This window comes from Colossoma macropomum, unplaced genomic scaffold (genome assembly GCF_904425465.1).
Source record: "Colossoma macropomum unplaced genomic scaffold, Colossoma_macropomum, whole genome shotgun sequence".
Classification (NCBI taxonomy): domain Eukaryota; kingdom Metazoa; phylum Chordata; class Actinopteri; order Characiformes; family Serrasalmidae; genus Colossoma; species Colossoma macropomum.
In genome coordinates, this window is record NW_023494790.1 from 34,583,592 (window position 1) to 34,608,525 (window position 24,934).

The window sequence follows — 24,934 nt, forward strand, 5'->3', positions numbered from 1 at the left end:
GAAGGTGACAAAATCCTCAGGAGTGAGAGAAGAGGGTGGAGGGGGAGGAGGAGGGTTATGTGTGGGCTTTATGTGTGGGCTTGCTAATCCTTAAAGATTGGCCTTGAGAGTGAAGTTGACCCAGGCCTCTTGGAACAACCAAAATTCAGTTTTTGAGATTTTCAGTGACTTTAATTAAAATATATATATATATATATATATATATATATACATCACAATAAAATTATACATCACAATAAAATATATAAAAGCTGGTCTCTTCTATGCTATGCTATGCTTATAACTCAGCAATTGACTCTAAATGTTGTAGACTAAACTAGCTAGCAAATAACAAATTAAGCTAGCTAGTTAACTGGATGAGCAGCAAAGGACACCATAGCTACAGGAGCTGGCTGAGGCCTCCTGGAATTCTCAAAATTTCAAATTTCAAAATTCAGCTATTGAGATTTTCAATGGTTTTCATTTTTTTAAATCATGAGAATGCAATCAGAGTAAATGCATTAACATTGTGTCTTTACATTAAACAGAAAAACAACTCTAATAGCAGCTGCCTCTAAATGCTGTAGGCTATGTAAACTAGCTAGCGAAAAACAAAATAGCTAAACTCATTGGAGCTAGCTAATTGGATGAGTTGCAAAGAAGACCACAAAAACAAAAGGAGCAAGGCCTCCTGGAATTTTACAAATTCAATCCTTGAGATGTTCAGTAAATTAAAAAAAAAAAAAACATGGAACTGACATCAAAGTAAAATACGTTAACATTTCGGTGTGTTCTGTGTTTTAAACAGAAAAACAACTCAGACAGAAGCTGAAGCTAAACGCTGTAGACTAGCTAAACTAGCTAGCTAATAACAAACTAGCTAACCTAGCTAGCTAACAGGTTGAGCCACAAAGGAGAGCTTAAAATCTAAAGGCCTTAAAATTCAGTCCATGAGATTTTCAGTGGTGATGTTTTTAAAAAACCATGGAAATGGAATCAGTGTAATGCACAAGTTTGTGTTTTTTTTTAATGCTGTAAACAGAAAAACAAATCAGATGGCAGCTGACTGTAAATGCGTAGACTAGCTATTAACAAACAAGCTAATCTAGCTAATTAGATGAGAATCGTTTATCCCTGTCCTGATCTTACTTCCTTTGTTTTCTGGTTAGGATTTTTACAGTGTTATTGGATGAATCATACATATCAGACACGTCAGTCAACAACTCAGGAACCTCAAAAAGGCATAGGAAGATATGTTTGTGCCCTTTAGTTAACTTAAAAATAGTCATAAATAAACACAGCGAAGTTAGTACACTGAATTAAAATCAGTTTTAATTAAGTTTTACAGTTAACTTTAATGGCTAGCATGATAATGAAAGCATACTAACTCGCTAACTGTGCCTGAAGGTCCTTGGGAAGTGAAATCAGGACGGGGATGTGAGATTGGCTTCATACCGGAATGGAGACCATATAAACTGAAGGAGTTATCCGAGTCCTCCTTGAGTTTTTGAGTGGTTTTAATGCTTTAAAAAGCATAGAAATGAAATCAGAGTAAAATATATGAAAGTTTGCATCTTATCAAAACACTTTATCCACTAACAGGCTAGCAAAACTAGCTAGCTGATAATAGACTAGCTAAACTAGCTGACGGACTAGCTGAACTAAGCTAACTGAGTGAACTGTAAGGAGACTATAAAAACTTGGCCGAGGCCTCCTGGAATTAACAAAATTCGGTTCTTGAGCTGTTTAGTTTAATATTAAAAATAACATGGAAACAAAATCAGTAAAATACATCACAATTCATCTCTTTTATGCTGTAAACAGAAAAAGAATTCAGAGAGGAGCTAACTAATGTTGTAGACTAGCTAAACTACAATCCTTAAAAGATGGTACTTTGCAACCTTGCATGTTAAGCTTTAGAAGAACCCTTTTGGGTGCTATTTAGAAATCTTTTCAAAAAGGTTCTATATAAAACCATCTGTAGTACATTCATGCAAATTTCCCATCAATCTGAAGAACATTCATGATGCAAAGAACTCTTTAATCATTCAAAGGGTTCTTTGAGTGTTCATGGTTCTGTATAGAACCATTTTCTTTACTAAAGAACCCTTGAAGCACCATCTTTTTTAAGGGTGTAGCTAGCTAACTGTAAAGGAGCTGTAAAGGAGACCATATAAACTAAAGGAGTTGGCCAAGGCCTCCTGGAATGATGCAAATTTAGTTCTTGAGACGTTTTCTGGTTTTATTGTTTTAAAAAAGACATGGAAATGAAATCAGAGTAGTACATTGAAGTTTATGTCTCTTATTCATAGTATTTGATTACGTTATTAAGAAAACCACTTCGGCACGTTGGTAGGCAAGTAGCTCAGATAGAGCTCGTCTCATCACCTTTACTGCAGTTACAACCCTGCAGGTGGCTGAAGACCTAAAACAAAATAGATCAGAATGACACAAAAAACATAAAAAGATATGTAGACAAAGATATGCAGTCTCCAGAAAATGCTACAAGGAGATCAGGTAGTTTGGTGGACTGGATCCATATAACCTGCATTTCTCCAGAGTTCAGAACTTGTCAATCTGTCAGATTTTACACAAACTAATAAAAGTGTCTACCAAAGCTCTTAAATAGTAAACCCCTACACATCGATAAAGCTGAAGCTAGCTTTTTATCCACCAGCTTCTCATTTGAATTTTCCATTCCACCTTAAATGGTGCTGCAGTTACACTGAGGTGCCTTAAATGTAGAACGAATTCCAAAAGTTGGCGAATACAAAACAGACATCAACTTAAACCTCAATGAATGTATCCCCATTCAACAAATACCTCAGACATTCACAACTGTTAAAGGAGCAGCTAACGAGCAGAAGCTCTTGCACGTCTTATTGGCTGATCTAATGCCGTGTCCCAAACCACACACTTCTGTACTTTACGTGCTACACTAATGAGTGCACTTCTAATGTGATATGCGCTATTTTTACACACTATTTAGTGTGCCAGTATGCAGTTTGGGACGGGGCGCTAGTAACAGCAAGAAACCTTAGCCATTTAGATTTCAGCTCACAGCTACAGCAACAAATCAAATAAAATCAAAGCAAATAGATTGGTTATTTCAAAAACTGATCTAAAAAAAAGTGTTCTATATGGCTTTGTTATCCCATTACAAACCAGTGCAGCACTGCTGAATGAACCTGCCTAACAAAATGGTGGCAGTGTAAATGTGATGTCAATTTGCTGACCTTAATGCTGCGTTTAGGTGGTGTTGGAACCCAGGAAATACCAGTTTTCCCACTTGTGAATGGCTGGGAGGCTAGATGATACACAAGATGACAAGATGTGACTTATTACGCAACCTTTCACCTTTAACATGAGTGAAAAATGTTAAACTTGCAGCGAATCTGGAAAAATATATATACCTGACGTACTTCCATTAGATCTGCTTTGGAGATACAAGGTTTTCTTCCAACAGCTGCGATATATTTAATTGTACATTAAATAGAAATTTAAATTATAATGAAAAAATTTAAATTTGTAAAAAAAATTCTGCGTAATTCTGTGGTTGAGTGAATGGAACCAGGGGTCGCATCCGAATGGAATCAATTCGTATTTGCTAGTTAACCATCTGGTATATGCAACCTTCCAATGACCAACCAAACACAGCATGAATGCTATTGGTTCTCAGTTATGGTCCTGGAGTAAGGTACTCCTAAAAACCTGACGCTAAAAAAACTTAACACACCCATCCTGAGGTGAAGTGGGAGTGCTGAAGCTGCTGAGAGAACACTACATGTGGAACTGAGGACTAGCTAGCTGGCTAATTAAATGAGCTGTAAAGGAGACCATAAAAAACTCAGAAGCCCAGATTGCTCTCAAGAGTTGGCAACCCCAGTTTACAGGTCATTTCCTTGTCTGTTGTAGAAATCCTGTCACTATCATGGACGCGTGGAGGGCCGTGAGGACTCGCTGGTGGCTCTGAGCAGCTGTGATGGTATCAGGTGTGTATTACAATAAAACTGTGGGCTTTTGCCTGCTAAACCAGCCTTTGACCTTCATCTTCACTGGTGAAAGGATCTATTGTGTACACTAAAACAAGGAAATCTGTTAAACAAACAGAAAAGTCTGTGTCAGTATCTCACATGACTGATGCCTCAGGTGGTTTAGTGTTAATGATACTATATTTGAATATATTGCTCCTGTGGTGGTGTAGTACAATAGAACACTGTTTAGTGTTTTTTTTGCAGTTTTCATTTTATTTATTTATTTCCTTAACACCTTTTAAAAATGCCAGCTGCTCTTTACAATGATAATGGACCAATAGAAATGATCTTGACTTGAAGTTAAATAAATTAACATAAATTCTTTGCAAAAAGGGTTCTAGATAGTGCCAAGTATAGGTTCTATGACTTGTGACAATGGCAGAACTCTTTTTGATGCTGTATAAAACCATTTTTAATTGATTTTTCATATATATATATATATATATATATATATATATATATATATATATATATCGCTGCTGTCAGAACAAAACCTTATATCTCCATTTTTGTCGTTTTTCAGTTTTTGACAGAATTTAAAAATGCCTGTTGCCCTTTATATTGTGAGTAAATTTCATGAATGACATGATGAATGGACGAAGAGAAATGGCCAAAAATGACTTGGAAAAAAGTCTGGTTCCATTGACTTACATTGAAAGTAAAGGTTGTTTTTTCCTTCTCCTGTAAAGTTCTCATTTTGGAGAGGTTTTATTCTGACCGCTGTAACACATTTAATGTGCACATTAAATGGAAAAATAAAAAATAAAATGGAAAATTTGAATTTTTAAAACATTTCTGTGTAATTCTGTGGTTGAGTGAATGGAACCAGGGGTCGCCATGTCTACAACACACATATAGCCATTTTATTTACTGTTATTTACTATCTTGTGTATTTTATATGTAATGTTGATGGTGGTAAAAAGAACTATTTTGCTTTAAAACAAGCCTGTATGTACCTTTTCTACTATAATTATATTAAAACTAAATATATTTTAGGCCAAAACTTTGTCTCAAAGCTGTCGTAAAAGTGTCATCAAGTAAACAAATTCACAACCATTTCATCTAATATCTTTCTGTATGAGAGCTTTAAGAGGCATGAAATTCTTCAGACGTCTGGTTCCTATCACCACCACTGTGGACAATTCAGACTCAGACGTTTCTCCTCTACAGTTACTCTTTTAAAGATATGAGGTTTTGTTACAGTATTCAGTATGTCATTCATTTAAAGCATTTAACCTGAATATGTTTTGTGTTTTGTGTGCTTAAAGGGGCGTCATCTTCATTGGTAACAAGAGTTATGCTCTCGAGCCCGTTTCGCAGTCCTCAAACAATGAGCACCTCCTGTTTCCACTGGACGACAGCCAGTCTGAGCCGTTTGTGTGTGGAGTGGCTGATGCTCACGGTGAAGACGATGCTCCAGAAGTGGCCTTGTCCATGACCTCTTTTTTACGGGTCAGAAAAGTTTTATCTTTATTATCAAGTTATTGGAAATTTGCTTTGCGGTTACCGGCTCATCCAACCCTTAACCCTTTTATCTTTATTGACAGAGAAAACGAAACTTGCCTCTGACCCGATATGTGGAGCTGGTGTTGGTGGTGGACAATCAAAGGGTGAGTATCAAACATACACTCAGTGCTTTATTAGTTTCCAGGTTTGTCGTTTATGGACTTCTTATCTCTTTGTTTGCTTTACTGTTACAGTTCACCTTTAAGAAGGGTAACACCACTGCGGTGAGGGAAGAGATGGTACAGCTGGCCAATCTACTGGACACAGTAAGCTCTATGTGACACATCCACTATGACCACCTCCTTGTTTCTACGCTCATTGTCCATTTTATCAGCTCCACTTACTATATGTGGTTGTGGTGGTGATGTGTTAGTGTGTGTTGTGCTGGTCTGAATGGATCAGACACAGCAGTGCTGCTGGAGCTTTTAAACACCTCAGTGTCACTGCTGGATTGAGAATAGTCCACCAACCAAAAATATCCAGCCAGCAGAGTCCTGTGGGCAGCATCCTGTGACCACTGATGAAGGACTAGAGGATGACCATCACAAACTGTGCAGCAGCAGATGAGCTATCGTCTCTGACTTCACATCTACAAGGTGGAACGACAAGGTAGGAGTGTCTAATAGAGTGGACAGTGAGTGGACACAGTGTTTAAAAGCTCCAGCAGCACTCAGACCAGCACAACACACACTAACACCACCACCACGTCAGTGTTACTGCAGTGCTGAGAATGATCCACCACCCAAATAGTACCTGCTCTGTGAGGGTCCATGGGGGTCCTGACCACTGAAGAACAGGGTAAAAGGGGGCTAACAAAGTGTGCAGAGAAACAGATGGACTACAGTCTGTAACTGTAGAACTACAAAGTGCACCTATATAGTAAGTAGAGCTGATAAAATGGACAATGAGTGTAGAAACAAGGAGGTGGTCATAATGTTATGCCTGATCGGTGTATATTGCAGTGTAAGTCAGAAACCACTCATCATATGTTTAATTTCCATTCAAAACAGGTATTAAGTGCAAGTTATTCATATTCAGGAGGTATTGCTACATTTATCAGCTCGTCTCTACCCAATTCATCATTGGTCAGTGTCTGACCACAGGACTGCTGTTGTCCAGATATTATTTGGGTGGTGGTCCTTCCTCAGCACAGCAGTAACACTGACATGGTAATGCATGTGGTGGTCAGTGTCACTGCTAGATTGAGAGTGGACCACCTCCTGAAACTATCCAGCGAAGAGAGACTCTTTGGAGAACGAAGAGTGACTAACAAACTGTCCATCAACAGTTGGGCTACAGTCCCAACACACCAGCAAGGTGGAGCTGCATGATAAAGTAATAAACTAATAAAGTGGACGGTGATAAACTAATGGATTCCCTGTATTCATTCTAGTACTTCCAGCAGCTGAACATCCGGATAATCCTGGTGGGTCTGGAGATTTTTGAGACACAGAACCCGTTTGATGTGGAGGGAACCGCAGGAGATGTTCTTGGAAGGTTTGTTGACTGGAGGAAGACACAACTAGTGCCACGCGTCAGGAACGACATGGCCCAGCTCATCGTGTACGTATGAAGACCCTAGGGTAGATCGTAATAATGTCCAGTGTCTCCTAGATATTTGAAGCAAGCAAACACATTTCCCCCCCTTACCCAAATGTTGTCGGTCAGCCAAGTCATGTTTGGTGTCTGAAGTTTGCCTCGTTAGTTTTGCATTGGAGCTACAAGTAATGGAGGCTTATAGCCAGCAGTTAGCATTGTGCTACTGCATGACCTCACACATGCCTCACACTGCATGGAGTCGTTAGGTAATATCAAATAGGCTTGCTTATGTGGTTTCTGGTGCTATTGTACAACATCCTGTTATCTATAAATGGTCAACAGTGTTGAAAACGACATGATCAAGTCTATTAGAGATTACTTAACAAATCAGCACTGTTATGATTGTGGCAGTTAGCCAATTTGCATACGCTTTCACTTCTTGTTAGCTACATTAGCCTCGTAGCTTCAGAGCAAAACAAAAGAAGCAAACTTCAGACACCAAACACGTCTCGGCCAAGGAAAGACGGAAAACTGTGTACAGTTTGATTGAAGACTGATCTGATGTCTGTTGAAGTCCAGAGAGGCCATAAGGTAGTTAGAATTTTCTGGATTGTTATCTTGAGATAACAAATTAATTATCTTGTTGTTATCCTGATATAGCAAGGTCATTATCTTGTGATCTCAAGATAACAAAGTTGTTATCCTGAGATAAGTTAATTTTCTTGTTACATTAACTTAACAAAGCTGTTATCCTGAAATAACGAGTTCGTTATCCTGTTACCTCGAGATAAGAAAAGTTGTCATCTTGAGAAAACAAGTTAAATAACTAACACAATCCAGAAAATTATAGCAACAGCTCTTGGCCTCTCTACGGATTATTTTGTTACCTTGGGATAACAAAGGTTGTTATCCCGAGACAACAAGTTAATTATCTTGTGATATCAGGATAACAAAGTTGATATCCTGAGATGGCAAGTTGATTATCTTGTGATCTCAAGTTAATTTTCGTGTTACAATTTAACAAAGCTGTTATCCTGAAATAACAATAACAGTTATGTAGTTATTTTGTTATCTCGAATATTCCAGACCATGAGGTCTCAAATGGGTCTCCTCCAAACCGAGTCTGACTTTGAGTTTGAGATGAGGCTATTTGGTCTTGGGAACGCCACAGAGGCATAATTCACTAGATAGCAGCCACCTCTCATGTTGATATGAGCCCTGTGAAACTCTACATGTCGTCTTACTGCATCCGTCATCTCACCCTTGGCTCCATGTCTTGTTTGTTTTGCAGGGGTCGTACAGGAGCATACAGTGGCGGTGTCCTGGGCATGGCCTTTGTGGGAACGGTCTGCTCAGCGAACACTGGTGGAGGAATCAGCGTGGTCAGTCTTAATCATCCTTTGACACTTTGCACCATATGGTGTGGCTCGGTAGTCAGCTACTGACAGCATCATTCAGGCAGTAAACAGAGCCTGTCTTTTATTACTGTGTGCTGAAAGTCAGCCCAGCTGACTGATTTGGGCAGCGAAAAAAAGAGGTTCAAAATCAATGGGATTATGAGTAGATTTTGTTTGATGAGCTTAACACCCATTTTACGCTGCTTCAATCTTTTAGTTATCCCAAGCAATGAAGGCCCCATATTCTATGTCTTTAATTTGTTCCTCTTAAAGTCCACTTACAACATTTGTGTGTCCATATTTACCAAAAACAGCCATTATTTATTTTTACATGACCATTTCTAGACATGATTCTGTTAATGGTATATATTTTAGTGAGTATGTGAGCACAGAATAATAGAGTGTATCCATGTCAGTAGGTTAAGCTAACTAGCAAGCAGCTTGGACACTTTAGAGTGGCATTAAATGACTAGCTAGACAACAAAAACGCTAATCATGGTTATTATAATGGTCCCACGTGTCTTTTAAGTAGGCGGAAAACAAACTAGAACCATAGATTTCTTGTTTTTTGTTTATGACAGTGGACAAACACAAGGCGCCTTGTGTTTTGACTCACTTATTTTATTGTCACTGTTTAAAAAGCTGACCAGGCACAGAAAACAACGGTTCAGTTCAGACTGAAATCCTTCTGAAAACATCAGAAAAACTTCTTTTGTTGCTGCAATGATCCATTTACTTACCGACAGCCATGAACAGCACAACATTTAATGGTTTTCCCACATTTTCTGCTCATATAACAACACTAGATATGTTCATGGTTGTGATGTCACAAGCATAAGGGCTTCGAAATGGACTGCTTTTGCTGCTCAGTCAGTATATAGACTGTACAGGCTGGGGAGGGAGTTTTGAAACGTTAAGTGTTCACATAGTACAACTCTTTTCTTTCAAAAACGAAAGAAAAATTTGGTGTATGATGATAAAGGCCCTTGATGTTTCAATATTTTACTCAGATTCTTGTATGTTGAGACTAGTAACGACAAAAAGAAAGGAATAAATGTCAGCAGAGCGCATGAAAATGTTTTCAGACTGTGGCCTGGTCTCTTTGCAGTATGGCAACAACGCGCTGCAGTACTTTTCCACTGTGCTGGCTCATGAGATGGGCCACAATCTGGGCATGAACCACGACGACTCGCGTTGCCAGTGCAAAGGTGGCAGCTGCATCATGGCCTCCAGTGCCAGGTCAGTACCTCTGGGCTTTCTTGTATAAATATCAGATGAGGGCAGTAATTTCACGTTCACTCAGTTGATCTTAAGTACAAATTTAATGTTATTGTTGTGTTAAAATTGCTTTGGCAATGCAATGCAAACCCCTCTCACTTTGGAGCTTTAGCATTTTATTTTACACTAAAAAGACACTGAATGGAGCCTAACAAACTTCAGCTCCTATACTGATACATGCTGGAGGTACTATAAAGTTCCACTGTGGTTCTATAAGGAAGTCAAGATTTGTGTTTTTGGACCGTATAGTAGTTTTTTTGTTTTGTTTTGTTTTTTTTTGTTTTTTTTTACTGAAGTTAATCATTGAGTGCATTTACATGCACTTAATAATCTGATAATGGGCAACTTCTGACCCAATGAGTCAGACAGTAATCAGATTTCTGCTTTGCAACCAGCCAATAAACTCACAGAAGATGATGTGACGTAAACATAATGTAAAACTCAAACTTCATGCTGCAACTTTTTTTTAAAAACATTGCGCCACTTTACCTGAAACTATGAACATTCATCATCTAAAGATGAAGAAAATTTAAACCCTTCATTTTGTCAAGCATGTAGTTGGTCTCAGCATTGCTCCAAAAGTGTTCTGCTGTGTCTCGTGGCAACACTGCTTGCTTATTTCTGGTACGGCCGTCTGGTTTCGCACATGCTCAGACTGAGTAATCCGAAAGAAATCAGAGTAAGAGTTTACATGCACTGAGAAATCTGATTACTGAGCTAAACTCTAGCCTCTTTATTGGGTTTCTTAATCGGATCTCTAGACCTTACTCTGCACTAAGAAATCGGAGTATGCTGTGAATATGACCTTTTGAACAATAATGTAACTGCAGAAATCTGATTATGATCGGATATAATATCTTATTAAAATAAATTGTTGAACGTTCTATTGTGTCACTACCAAAGCAACATAACACCACCAAAACTTTACCAAACGTTTCAGTAGTGACTGTTTTGGTAATGACAATTTTAGTTCATTTTGAGCAAAACTCAAAAATGCTAGCCAGTACGTGACTAGCAAACACAGCTTTGAACAGTACTACATATCATATTTTTATTGCTTAACGTGAAACTGTGGGACAGTTTTTATATTAAAAAATTAAACTCATCATAAATCTAAATCTCTCAACTTAATTCAAAAAAATCTTTTAAACACGTAAAAAATTTTTTGTTATTTTTGCAAGAGTAAATGTAGAGGTTAGAGTTTGGGACAGACACCTCCCAATACAAAGCACCCTATAAATGATGATATTGTATATCGCTGTTGTCTGAAGAAAACCTTGTTTCCCCAAAATGACAACTTTACAGGAGAAGGAAAAAACATACGTTACTTTTAATGAAAGTCAATGGAACCAGACGTCTTTCTAAGTAATTTCAAGTCATTTCTTTTGGTCCGTTCATCATGAAATTCACCCACAATATATATGACCACGGGTGCTTTCAATTCATGTCAAAAACTGAAAAACATCAAAAATGGAGATACAAGGTTTTCTTCAGACATGACATATTTAGTTAATTTGTATATATTACTATCTCAGTTAATGCCTTGGGTTTAAATAGATCATAACATAATCCTTGTAAATATCTATGGTCTGAGTACTTATTGTTTTTCTTAAACCGTTTTTCTACTGTGGGACCCTAGTAAAAACTAATTTGGCAGAATGAACCATATCAGATATTGACCACTAGTGATTTGATCAGCAAAAATATTACAGATAATGCAGAAATAATAAGCAACGTTTTTGGCCGCAGTGTTGCTGGAATTCAAACTTCTCTTTAAATTCTTTACTTTCCCCCATTTTGACGTTACACTATAAAGCACTTACAGTTGCATTTTGCATGTATGATACATTCAATATAAATAAAGTTCTTTATTATTATTGTTATTACCATTAAAGTTCTTACTCATTTTTTATTCTTGTTTCCCATCATGTGTGTTTGTAGTGGATCCACTCTGTTCAGTACATGCAGTGGGAGTGATTTTGAGCAGCTGATTCTGCGTGGAGGAGGAGTTTGTCTGAGGAACCAGCCGTCCCAGGACAGCATCATCACCGTGCCTGCCTGCGGAAATGGTGTACAGGAGCAGGGGGAGGAATGTGACTGCGGTCCACCACAGGTCAGACACATTCCACCACACACAGTTAGCCATACAATGCTGTTCTGGAATTACTTCTCATTAGGAGTGTATCTCTGACCTCTCTTGAGGTCAGTCTGATTCTGATTGTACAGGAAAACTTGAATCTTGAAAGATGTGCAGTTTTTAAAATATCATTATAATGTTGTAGCAGCACCTTCAATCAGTGCATCAACGCCTTTTATTTATTATTAGCTTTAGATTTGTAGCTTCAGATTAACCTCAGATTGTTAGCCTCAGATCATCCCCAGATCATCTGCAGATTGTTGGCTTCAGATTATCTTCAGACTGTTAGCTTCAGATTCTAAACTTCAGATTATAAGTGTTAGATTGTTAGCTTCAGATTTTAGCTTCAGATCATCCCCAGATTATTATCTTCAGATTTTAGCTTCAGATTATTATCTTCAGATTGTTAACTTCAGATTATTAGCTTTAGATTGTTAGTTTCAGATTCTTAACTTCAGATTATTATCATTAGATTGGTAGCTTCAGATTATTAGTTTCAGATCATCCCCAGATTATTATCTTCAGATTTTAGCTTCAGATTATTATCTTCAGATTATTATCTTCAGATTGTTAACTTCAGATTATTATCTTTAGATTGTTAGTTTCAGATTCTTAACTTCAGATTATTATCATTAGATTGGTAGCTTCAGATTATTAGTTTCAGATCATCCCCAGATTATTATCTTCAGATTTTAGCTTCAGATTATTATCTTCAGATTATTAGTTTCAGATCATCCCCAGATTATTATTTTCAGATTTTAGCTTCAGATTATTATCTTCAGATTATTAGCTTTAGAAGATTAGTTTCAGATTGTTAGCTTCAGATTCTAAACTTCAGATTGTTATCATTAGATTGGTAGCTTCAGATGATTAGTTTCAAATCATCCCCAGATTATTATATTATATTATTAGATTGTAAACTTTAGATTATTTTCACATCGTTAGTTTCAGATAGTTGATAGTAAAAGCAGACATAAATTGTGAATACTGGCTTGGGGCTAAAACTCTTAACTTTAGCAACTGAAGAGATGAAAGATTTTAAAAGAGTGTTTTGCCTTTATTTCTGATTTGGTGAGTGTGCTCTGTTCCAGAGTTGTACAAGTAAATGTTGTGACGCAGCTACATGCAAACTCACAAAGGGCTCAACCTGCGCTGCTGGAAGCTGCTGCAAAGACTGTCAGGTGAGGAGACACACACACGCACACACAACACACACACAACGCACACACACACACAGCAGTGGCAGCTGGTGGTCAATTTTGGGTCTTGTGATAGACAAAATGTGAGAAGTGGGTAAGAGGGACTGGAGCCTGTAACAGTTTTGCAGTTGTTTATTTATTAATAAATAATAAATTGGATGCACAAAAAACAACCAGGCTGACATACATATCTAAGAAGAAAGAAAATATGAAATACAGGCCAATTCTCTCCTCAAAATCTCTCCTCCAGCTCTCTGTGTCTGGGACGCCCTGCAGACAGTCGGTAAACGAGTGTGACCTGCCCGAGTTCTGCACTGGAGACACCGGTTTCTGCCCTCCGGACACCTACCTGATGGACGGCCTTTCCTGCCAGGGCAACACAGCCTACTGCTACGAGGGCCGCTGCCAGACGCTGGACTACCAGTGCCAACAGCTCTTCGGCTCAAGTACGGCTCTGTCCTAAGTTTCTTAAGAGAGTCAAGTAGCATAACTGCCGTCATGTTAGGTTTGGCAGACCAGTCCAGCTCAGCTTCCAAAGGAAATTATACAAGCAGAAACAGCGTCTTCTTAAGCTACATTCAAGCTACGCAAGCCACAAACCGGCGTCCTGAAATGACCTGCAGACGCGCATCCTACTCATTAACATCATCAGCAAACAAACTAACGAGCAGAACGAGCTTCGCTGAGAAGATAATTAACTCTGATCACCTCTCAGCTTCATTATTAGATCAAGACTAAGGTGAAAAAGGTGAGATGAGCTGCTTTTCCACTGTTTACAGACTTTAACTTCTGTTTGGCGCTGCTGCCATGGTAACACTGAATGATGGCGCACGTGCAGTGGGAACAAAGCACCTGAATTCCGATCTGAGCATCACATTAAGGTCGCATGGCCACAAATCAGATACATATCCGATCTAGGACCATGTATGAAAATAGCTGAGGTCAGATTTGTGTGTCCACACAGCTCTGAAAACATCAGATCTGAGTCACATTAGGACAAAAACAAGGATTTGTAGCACTTCAACCTGGTAATGTGAACGTAGCCTTAGAGCTCCCAAAGTCAGTCTACAGCAGATTAGCTCCGCCCACCCATTCACTCTGAAGTTACAAGGAGTGTTTCAGCTTAAACTGATTTTTGAATGAGACACAGTACTTACTGGGCAATCAGGGGAAAAAATAAAATACAAGAAAAATGTGGGATTTGGCCCTTCAATTGTACCTTACATCAGGGGTGTCGAACTCAACCACCAAAAGGGCCATATTAAAAAATCTCAACTAATTTGTGGGCCAGCTGTGTTTTTATTTTATTTTCACTTAAGATTTTGACACCAACTGGCCATTGTTTGTTCGAAATATGCCAAAACTACAACAGAAAAAAAGGCACCGAATACTTGAACGATTCAAAAATAAATGAATTAATAAATGAATAAAAACAAATTGTTTTATATAAAATAATAGACTACATTATCTGCAGATGTCCCCAGTGTACAGTAGGTTTTTAAAAACTGCCCATTTGCTTGAACTAGACACCAGGGCCCATATAACAAAAACTTCCTCTCTTTTCGTCTTACCTTATGTGCACAGCTGAAACGTAAACACATAATCAAGCTAGTTAGCTAGGCAGCTAACGTTAGCTACTGTTACTGTTGTAAAAAAGGTCAAACAAACTGAAGTGCGATGAACTGTAAGTTAAGAATATTGTGACAGCGCTTTGTGCTGTTTATCAGAGCGTCGCCGCTCCACAGTTTCAGTTTCAGTTTCCTAAATGATTTAGTTGACCACGCTAATGTTATACCTCCTAATAAACAGACACGTTCAGTTCTGTCTCCTCATTATTCACAAACATCACTGTAAGATTTTATCTCATAAGTTTTCATCAACATTAACACACGAAGGTAATAAGAGGGGACGGTGGAGATCGTGTCTGCGGCGTCTGGAGTTTTAAAATGCTTTTTTTACTTTGACTTTTAGTCAAAGTACAGTTTTCAGCGTAGATAAATGTATCGTCATTATACTAGTTATAGTGAACTATGCTGCCTGTCACTGCATAAAACAATAAAAACAGACAGTTAAAACAGAAGTTAAAACAGGTCTGGGGTTTATCTTAAAGTTAGGACAGAATTTAGGAAATTTAGTCTAGTTAGGATGTTTGTATAATACTGTTTTCCTATCTGGAGTTAATGATAAGATTTTGAACTTGATAACTGTTGTTCTGTAATAGTTTCTGTCCTAACTGAAGTTTTCATGGTGACTATAAGATTTCAGACTCAAGATGTTTCTGTAATACGGCCCCTTTTTGTGGCGCTGTCCCAAAGATGGTTGTTGGTGAAGGGGGTGGGAGCACACTTTACATTGCAGTGCATGCAGGGATCTGTAGTGCAGCTCATGGTGAAATGGGCTAATATTAATAGAAAGTTAAAATGATTTTGCAGGCCGAAGAGGATTGTGGCACAGGCCTGACTTGGCCAGCAGGCCTTGTGTTTGACAAATGGGGCTTACGTTATTCAGTGTTGTCTACACAAGTTTTAAATCCAGAAATATAACCTACAAATGCAGTCCGGCATGCTACATTCAGCATTGCATGTCAAAATTTCTTCACCACTGGCTCTAAATAAACACATAAAAGAGCAAATTTTGGAAAGAAGGGTGAGAACAAAATAAGAATTTCTGAACCAATCCAACACTTTCTGAAGGCAGAGCTCAAAGTAGATGGCGATATTGTACTTGTCAACACTGTCGGACAAACAACAAGCCTGTTGTTAGCTTATAGATGCAATGTAATGTAGCATGGAGGTTACACAGAAGAAGCATAGACAACAAGTTCATACGTTCCCATAACACAGATTTCTTTAAACCACACTTGGCAAACAAGTACAAGGAGGGAAATCGCTCTCTGCCTCAGCTCACGTCTCTTTCTCTCCTTTTCCTCTCCCTCTGCACACATCAGCACACACGCACACCTAGCCCAGGGGTGGTTCTTAGCCCTGCCCACCACGGTAAGAGTCATAGTAAAATGACATGCAAAAACATTTCTTTAACACCCTGTATTTCCTTCAAACTAAGTATAACCCAGGCGTGCTCTGAAGCCACAGTAAGTTGGCATGGCTGAGCTGAAAAGGCCCCTAAAAACTTCACTTAAGCATATAGATGCCGGTCATTTGTACAGAGAACATGCAGTAACATAAACATTATCTCTTAGAAGGGAAAACTGTCATGTTGGGTAATGATAACGTGTTGCTAGCTACCTTGTTCTGCTTGTGTTATCGACTGTACTGTGAACAATAAGGGAGCACAGGCTAGAGCAGAGGTATTTAATTAAAATTCAGTAGGAACTATTTAGAGAAAAAAAAATCCTCAAGGAAGGACCAGAACATCGTAATATCTATCTTGGATTATGATTCAGTGCCATAAACTGTCGATATTTATGTGATATTTACAGTGCATGCGATTGGTCTGTGAGTTTCCTGGGCTGCTAAATTGGTACTGTAAAGGCTAGAACAGTTATGCAGGTAAAAACAGAAACACGCCGTCAAAATTAAATAGTTCGTAATAGTTTATCGATTATAGGTCCAGTGTGATACGGACCCAGACCGCAGTCCACTTATTAGTGACCTCTGGACTAGAGGAATTTGGAGGTTTAACAAGATATACCCAGATGTGTATTCTTAGTAAAGACTAGCTTTCTAACTGCTAGGTTTGCTGCTTGGCTAAGCACTGCTGCACACACCAGTCAGACCACTGTTGCCAACCATGCTAGTTATCTACACTTTTTTTGCTATAACTCAGTATACAGCATTGTGCTGTATGAATGTTATCAATATGATATGCATTTGCATCCCTGACTTGGTCTGTATTTGAAGCCTGTAATGTGACAAATGTGATGGCATAATAAACCAGTGTGGCTCTAAGCCTGACATGTCACCATTGATATTATAGGCAGATTTTTGCTTTAAAAAAGAATATATATATATATATATATATATATATATATATAGGATATATTGGAGAGGTATGTATTTATTGCATTGTAGAACATATTCATTTATAATCCACTGTTTTGTACTTTTTTGTGCAGCTACTCATTTGCTCCTTTTTCTGTTTTCCTCAATCTGTTTATTATAAAGAGGCAACGAAAGCTGACGATAAGTGCTTCAGTTACGTGAACACGCAGGGCACCAGGTTTGGGAATTGTGGGTATTCCGGCTCCAGTCTGGTCCCGTGCTCGGTGGCGTAAGTTTTGTTTTTATTCAGCTACAGCAAACAAATGAATAACAACTGAACAGGTTACAAAATGGAGTCAGATTTGCTTTCTGTGAATCTCAGGACAAATTCAACCAATTAATAAAAGGTATTGATTTTATTATGAATATGAACTTTATTATTTATTATTATAAAACTTTGTCTTAATGTCAGTTTTCCAACTGTATTTGCAATTCTGGATCATTACTGTACTTTCTTCACTACGGCAATCTAATGACAATTATCTGAGTTGTTTACGTCAGAATAACAGAATATAAACTGGGTGCGTTTTCATCGTTCTCATCCAGTGGGTTGAGGCATGTTAAAGACACTTACTGGGTCTCACAAAAACAATAATGGGCAATTGCACTGTCTTTAGCTTAGCAGCAGTTTAGGCTCCGTTGAACACAGAATTGGTTAAACCGGTAATTTCAGGGGTTTAACAGGCAGCTGTGTGTTAAATTAAGCCTGACTGCTCTGTTGTTCTAGTTTCCCTTTTAAGTCAGTAATATGGAGAGTCTAAACAGAGGCCATCTTTAGCTTCTCTGAACAATACATTCTGAAAAAGCCTAATCAAGACTGTGACACTAGTTGAGTGTGTAGTTGTACCCAGATGTGTATTCTTAGTACGAGGCCCCACAAGACTAGTTTGCTAACTGCTAGGTTTGCTTCTTGGCTAAGCACTGCTGCACACACCAGTCAGACCACTGCCGCCAACCACACTACTTATCTACACTTCTTTTGCTATAACTCAGTATACATCGTTGTACTCTATGAACGTTATCAATATGATAAGGATGTGTATCCCAGTGCTCTTTGGCTACTCTTACTTGGTTTATCTTTAGCTTCTCTGAACAACACATTCTGAAAAAGCCTAACCAAGACTGGAACGATTTACACCTCCTCTAGTTTAGTGTGTGTTTAATTAAGCCTTAAATTAAGACATGCTGTGAAGTTTTCAAAACAAATGCCGGTAGGTATCTGGGTTTAGACAGACTATTAAAATATCTGAGCTGGAATGCGCTTCACTTACAATAATCTTGCCTTAAACCTCAGTAAAACCATTTAACAGATTTAAAGTAAACCTCAGTTAAATGTGATGTACAGCACCATCTAGTGGCAGATGTGTGATTTTTCAATGATGCCGCAATTGGGTCAGGTGCACTTTAAACAGCTGCTTCCAGTGACACAGCAATGAAGTTTAAGAACCCACGTGACTCATTCAGTTTTACACTTGGGTTAAACTGTAAACCACAGCTAAGCTAATGACAGTGCAGTTGCCTCCAAAGGTTCCAACTTCTGTCTGATGTTTTGTCTCCATTTGCGAGCTACCAACTATCAACAGCTAGGAGGCAAGACAGCTAATCAGCCTATTTGGACACTTTAAGCTGATAGATTTCAGTTGTCCATTTAAAAAAAAAAGACCAATTGTTAATCGCAATTACTTATATACCAGTTAATCGTCATGATCGTGACAGGCCTACACCCATATATTGGTAAGATGCTCCATGTTAAATTGATCTCATCATTAACATTACTAGACCAATGGGTCATGTGACCACTCTATCTTATGTAAATGTTTCTGAAAATCTGGTAGTGAAATCCATTTTGAGATACTTTTATTCTTTTAGAAGTTATAACCTGATCAAAAGCATTAAACAGGACCAGACAATGATCTCAAAAAGCCAATGCACTGCTCAAACGAAGGGCCGAGCAGCTGTAATCTTATTTGGAATTTGTCAGCTCATAGGTTCTAGATTATAGCACCATCTTTCAGACGTTTAACTTGCATCTAAACTCTCTCCAGCAACTCTATGTGTGGAAAGATCCAGTGCACAAACTTTGACTCCAACTACCCACCACCTGGAGCGGTTATCAGCGTAGAGACCATAGAGGGGAGCATCTCCTGCAGGAACGCCGACTTCAACCTGGGCTCAGATGTCCTGGACCCAGCCTACGTCAAAATGGGGACCGTGTGCGCACCTGGGAAAGTGAGTATGTGTGAGCTACGGTGACTTCAAAGCTGTCCGACATGACTCAGGCCTTTTAAGAGCTGAATTGCATATTGTAGCTGTTTAAATAACTGAGTCCAGCTTTTCCTATAAAGCAATAACAAATGCATCATTTATTTATTTATTTATTTATTATGCTGTCTATTATCATGTCCTGATGCATTATTTGATTACTTGGTCTTGGGACAGATCAAGACAGTGGAATCCGTATTGTGTTTAATTCCTCATTGAGGTTACAGAATAACAGAGCTGTTGATCCTGACGTTCTCTGTCCTCAGGTGTGTGCAGACTTCAAGTGTGTGAATTCATCTGTTTTGACCCAAACACAAAACTGTGATGCTCTGAATGACTGCCATGGTAATGGGGTGAGTAACACAGTGCCTGGTTAACACTGTTAAAGCTTACAGTACTTCCCCCCATGTGCTGGCTTTGTATTATGACTGTATTTCTGTGTAACATGAGCTTGGTCCCCTACAGGTGTGTAACGACAAGGGCCACTGCCATTGTAACAACGGCTGGGCACCCCCCAACTGCAATAAAGGAGGGAGAGGAGGCAGTGTGGACAGTGGACCTGCTGAAATTGGTATGTGCACTCAGACCAGGCCCGAATCATCATGTTATAGGCCCCTAGACGCAAATGTTTAAGGGGCCCATGACTGGCTACCTGTTTTTTGGCAGTCAGCAAAATTTTATGGTATCATGCCCACACAACAGCTTCTCTGGGTCTGCACAGGTCAGACACTTTAGGCCATTATATACCTAACCTAATTAAGTCTGGTTTTGAATGAATTAAAAATATTTTTGGCTTATATAACACACTCTCAAAGCAGGTGATCTAGTATGTGTCTGCCCCACCTATAGTCCTTGTATATTCCCTCCCCAGACTACTCCCTGAGGAATGGCCTGTTGATCTTCTTCCTGTTGGTGGTGCCTATCTTGGTGGCACTGGTTCTCGCTTTCCTCTACGTGTTCAGGCGGGACATGCTGGACAGGTGTCTGAAGGGCCGCCGCTCCAAACGGCAAAGGTAAAACTCTGAGGGTTTTTAGTTGTAGATTTTAATTGTAATTTAAATAGTGATGTCAAAGGTTGGTGTGAAATGTCTCATCTTCTAGATCTTTCCTCTGTACAGTATCAGTGCCTCTGTTTAATGTTTCTTGGAAACGTATCCCAACCCCACTATCCGGTGTGGCACAGAGTATGATGGCTTCCCCTTTTGAATCTTGGTTCCTCTCGGTGGTTCTTGCTCACATTCTTACAGAGTCCTTCCTTCTGGGTTTTGGTTCCTTTCAGAGGTTCTTGCTCATACTGTTAGGGAGTTTCTCCTCTTGGGCCTTGTTCCTCGCAGTGCTTCTTTCTCAAATTCTTATGGAGTCTTTCCTTTTGAGTCTTGGTTCCACTCAGGGGTTCCTCCCCACATTCTTTCGGAGTGTTTCCTTTTGAGTCTTGGTTCCTTTTATGGGTTCTTCCTCATGTTCTAAGGGGGTATCTCCCCTTGAGTTTTGGTTCATCTCAGTTGTTCTTCCTCACATTCTTATGGAGTCTTTCCTTTTGAGTCTTGCTTCCACTCAGGGGTTCCTCCTCATCCTCTTAGGGAGTTTCTCCTCTTGAGTTTTGGTTCCTCTCAGTGATTCTTCCTCACATTCTTCAAGTCTTTCTTTTTGAATCTTGGTTCCACTCAAGGGTTCTTCCTTATGCTCTTAAGGAGTTTCTCCTCTTGAGCTTCAGTTCCTCTCAACTGTTCTTCCTCACATTCTTAAGGAGTCTTTCATTTTGAATCCTGGTTCCTTTCAGGGGTTCTTCCTCATGCTCTTAGGGAGTTTCTCCTCTTGAGTTTTTGTTCTTATCAGTGGTTCTTTCTCACGTTCTTGCAGAGTCTTTCCTTTCGAGTTTTGGTTGCTCTCAGTCATTCTTCCTCAAGTCTTTCCTTTTGAATCTTGATTCCTCTTTGTGGTTCCCATTCGTGCTCTTAAGGAGTTTTTCTTGACAGTGTCTTGCCGTCCCTCATTAGGAGTCTTGACCTGTGTAACGAGGCAGAATAACTCAGATGCTCGCGGTTAAAAAAAAAAAAGAGTGAGGCTTTAATGTTAGAGTCGTAATCCAAAATCGTGGTCCAAAGGTCAAATCCAGCAAAGGCAAGCAACACAAAAAGACAAACATAAGGCGAACAAAGTCCAAAGGGCAAAGGCAAAAGGGCAAAAGTCAAAAACAGCAAACAGAGTCAAAAACCAGAAAATCACAGTAGACAGAAGAATATAACACTCAGTAGCTCTTGGAAAAGGAAGCAATACCTCGCAACAAACTAGACTAAAAGCCCAGGCTTTATACTAAACTAACTATGTCAGAACAGGTGTAACCAGTTAATACTCAGGAGACAGAGAGCGGTGATTGGAGCAAGATGGAGGACTGAGAACCATGTGATCCCCCTGGGGATTCTGGGAATTGGAGTCCCTAGAGGCCTCTCAGCCTGAGGGACGTGTGACAACCTGCATTGCTGGACAAGCTGCTTTGCAACTTCTGTCTACTGGAGAAAGTGCCATGCAAATCAAACAGAATTGAACTGAAGAGTGATCCATTTGCCAAGCTCATTCTGACAATGTCAACACTGTTGTACTCTACAGGTCAAACGATGCTGCTAACGCTCAGAGGAATTGGCAGCCAAACAGCGGCATTCAAAGAGCCACATCTCCTCAACCTCCAAACCAAATTCCTCCCTCAAATCCGCAGGTAAATATCCAGCTGCTGTGTCTCAGACTTTCTTCTAAAGCCTTATTCACAAATGGGTAAAAAAGACATTGAATGTGCCTGAACACCTTTAAACCAACCTGTCAACATGATACTGATAAAGTTTACAAGTGCGTTAGATTCTTAGTCTTGCAGCAGCTTGTGAATGTGATGTACATAAGCTGAGATCAGGTGATGTGCTATCCTTAAACCAACCCTTGGTTTTCCATCATTAATTAACTTTCCTCTTTGCACACTTGACATTTCTAAATATATGCCTGATTTAGTCACTGAGATTAAGAGTGGTTTGATGTGCAATGGTTCATTTTGGACACTCAGTGGTGGTGATAATAACCAGGGGTTGCCATGACTACAACACAAATATAGCCATTTTATTCACTACCCAGAACCACCAGTGAACCTACACGTCTTCCGAGTTTTATATGGAATGTTGATGGTGGTGGTAAATGTGAACAAAATAAGTTTTCTTTTGGGACCATTTTGCCTTACAATGCCCTGCATGTACCTCTCCGCTCTGATTTGGATTTTAAAATATGATTAAGGACAAAACATTTATCTTAAACATCATCTTAAAGAGCATTAAACTATTCAGACGTCCGGTCCTCATCACCACCAGGGGCGGTGAAAACGTGACTTTTTATTCTCCGTCTGGTCGAACTTTCACAGGTGAGGTAAGCTGTGTTCCAATTCAGGGGCTGCATCCTTCGAAGGACACAGTCTACGAAGGCGCGTCCTTCGAAGGCTGTGTAGATAAAGGATTCTTTAACAGGTATTCTGGGACTGATTCCAAAGGCATTTGATGGTTTCCAAATGGGATCCAAAGGTGTCCCAACAGGAAACTAGTGGTGTCTGATGGTAACCATTAAGCCAATTTCCATTAGAAAGCAAACTGATAAGGTTCTAATGGTCAGCTGTTGTAACTGATGGTATAATACAGATGCACCAGTTAGAAATTATGTTGGAACATTCCTTTAACGTTCATGCGCGCATTGACCAGTGAGAGGGACGGTCTCTCTGGACCTGTGTTGGATCGAGGTCCTTGGTGTGGAGAGGAATGACATTGCCCATGATTTGGCTATTTTCTTGTACAAACTGATTGTTAACTGATTCTTTGTGCTGTCCTCTTTGCAGCCGTTTCGGCCACCGCGTCCACCCACTGCCCCTGCAACTCAAATCAGGTAATGCTGATTAGAACACCTCGTCCATCTCCTCCTCCCTCTAAACAAACCTGGCTCGACCTTAATCTGTTTTTCCTTCTTCATTGCTCTCCAACAGCATTGACAGCTGGGATGAAGCCGATGTCCAGCCTGCAGTGTCCACTTCTCAGCCGCCCAGACAAGGACCTGGAGTCCCAAAACCAATTCCACCCAAGCAGATAGACACCTGAGTGAATTCATGGAAGGACACTCATGATGTTGCACACAACCTGATGCCTTTATCTTCGACTGTGAAATGACTTGTTGTTCGCTTGTATTAAATACTCTACTGTCGTTTTTATAATATGTATTTTTGAGTAAGCATGAATTACCAGTGGTTGATTTAAAAGGTGCACAGGGTTACCAAAATTCTATGTTATGAAATTATTCTCATACCTACAGTATATATACTATCTCACTGTGTTTTGTACCTTGCTTTAGGGCAGTCTGCACATTTGGCAACTTTACTCCTCTTTTACATACTGTAAAATTACCAATGTGTAACTACACCAGTGAGTCTTATTCTGAATGTACTTGGAGTGTAAAAAACATACATGAAGTTTTAATTTATACATATTTTATAGTCTGCTTTAGCTTCTCTGTTTTAATTTAAAATAAATAAAAGAATATTTAAACTCCACTGGGCCGATAAAAAAAAAAAACATTGAGTAATTAAATCAGTTACATATCTTTGTAAATGTGAAAAAGAATATGCTGCATTTTCAAGATTTACAAGGCATTTTAACCCAACAGTTGCTCACTTTGCTGTGTTCTGATTACATTTATTTGAAATAAAATTAAGCCAGGAAACGAATGAGAAATTAACCAATTAATTCTGTATTTTTTATTATATTTTTTTTAAATATATACAATAAGAAATAATAAAACATTTGTACATTGCCTTTTAACTAAATACTTTACTTAAAACAATTAAATTGATATTTTTAACCATATATAAGATAAAAAATAAACCATTATTATGTTATATTATAGGTAACTTCTCATTATCGTCTGTGTTAAATTAAATTTAAATTGTTTTTTAAAAACAGATTTTTTAGGCTTTTCTGAAAATAAACCAATTATTATTATTTTTTTAATATACAAAACAAAAAATAAGAAAACGTTTTTTCATTACATTTTAGCTAAGTACGTCATATTCTCTACATGAAAATTAAATTTAAATTCATTTTCAAAGATAAATAAGCACTTACTAAGGCTTTTCTGAAAACTGAAAACTAGCGTTTGCTGCCCCCTGGTGGTCGGTCGAGGAAGATGACATTTTCCTCGCCAGAAGAAATCAAATTTAAAGAAACTGACATTTGGAAATACAAAAAATAGGGACTCTGAAAAAAATTCCTGAAGTTAAAAGAGATTTTAAAATATTTATTTAGACTCCAAAAAGCTGTTATTAAATGTTTCTTTGTTTATGAGAATCCGCTGTCTATGGGGAGCCAACTATGTACAAAGAACTTGTAGACAGGAGAACTACCACTCTGTAATGTCTTCCAGGCGCTCCTGAGCGAGTCCAAAATGAATGGGTTAATATGGAGCATTTCAGCAAAATCATAGTTTATAAATGCTGAAACATTTTAATATAAAATAACAATTCATGTCCTGAACACAGAACAGCATAAAACATTTTAACACTGCTGGTATATTTTTAAGAGCTTTTAAA

General features: G+C 38.7%; 1 protein-coding gene across 1 annotated transcript in view; it reads left to right on the forward strand.

Annotated features, from left to right (window-relative positions):
- zgc:174164 (uncharacterized protein LOC570656 homolog) overlaps nucleotides 1–23,921 on the forward strand; it is a 31,888-nt gene extending 7,967 nt beyond the window's left edge. Inside the window, exons 5-22 of the mRNA XM_036573181.1 lie at nucleotides 3,895–3,971; nucleotides 5,282–5,465; nucleotides 5,561–5,623; nucleotides 5,714–5,785; nucleotides 6,913–7,082; nucleotides 8,350–8,440; nucleotides 9,564–9,694; nucleotides 11,675–11,846; nucleotides 12,962–13,051; nucleotides 13,320–13,515; nucleotides 17,194–17,299; nucleotides 19,116–19,299; nucleotides 19,599–19,685; nucleotides 19,798–19,903; nucleotides 20,204–20,345; nucleotides 21,940–22,045; nucleotides 23,195–23,241; nucleotides 23,339–23,921. Coding sequence (XP_036429074.1) covers nucleotides 3,895–3,971; nucleotides 5,282–5,465; nucleotides 5,561–5,623; nucleotides 5,714–5,785; nucleotides 6,913–7,082; nucleotides 8,350–8,440; nucleotides 9,564–9,694; nucleotides 11,675–11,846; nucleotides 12,962–13,051; nucleotides 13,320–13,515; nucleotides 17,194–17,299; nucleotides 19,116–19,299; nucleotides 19,599–19,685; nucleotides 19,798–19,903; nucleotides 20,204–20,345; nucleotides 21,940–22,045; nucleotides 23,195–23,241; nucleotides 23,339–23,450 — 2,136 coding nt within the window. The 3' untranslated portion in view covers nucleotides 23,451–23,921. The remainder of the gene's footprint in view (nucleotides 1–3,894; nucleotides 3,972–5,281; nucleotides 5,466–5,560; nucleotides 5,624–5,713; nucleotides 5,786–6,912; nucleotides 7,083–8,349; nucleotides 8,441–9,563; nucleotides 9,695–11,674; nucleotides 11,847–12,961; nucleotides 13,052–13,319; nucleotides 13,516–17,193; nucleotides 17,300–19,115; nucleotides 19,300–19,598; nucleotides 19,686–19,797; nucleotides 19,904–20,203; nucleotides 20,346–21,939; nucleotides 22,046–23,194; nucleotides 23,242–23,338) is intronic.
- Nucleotides 23,922–24,934: the final 1,013 nt, after the last annotated feature.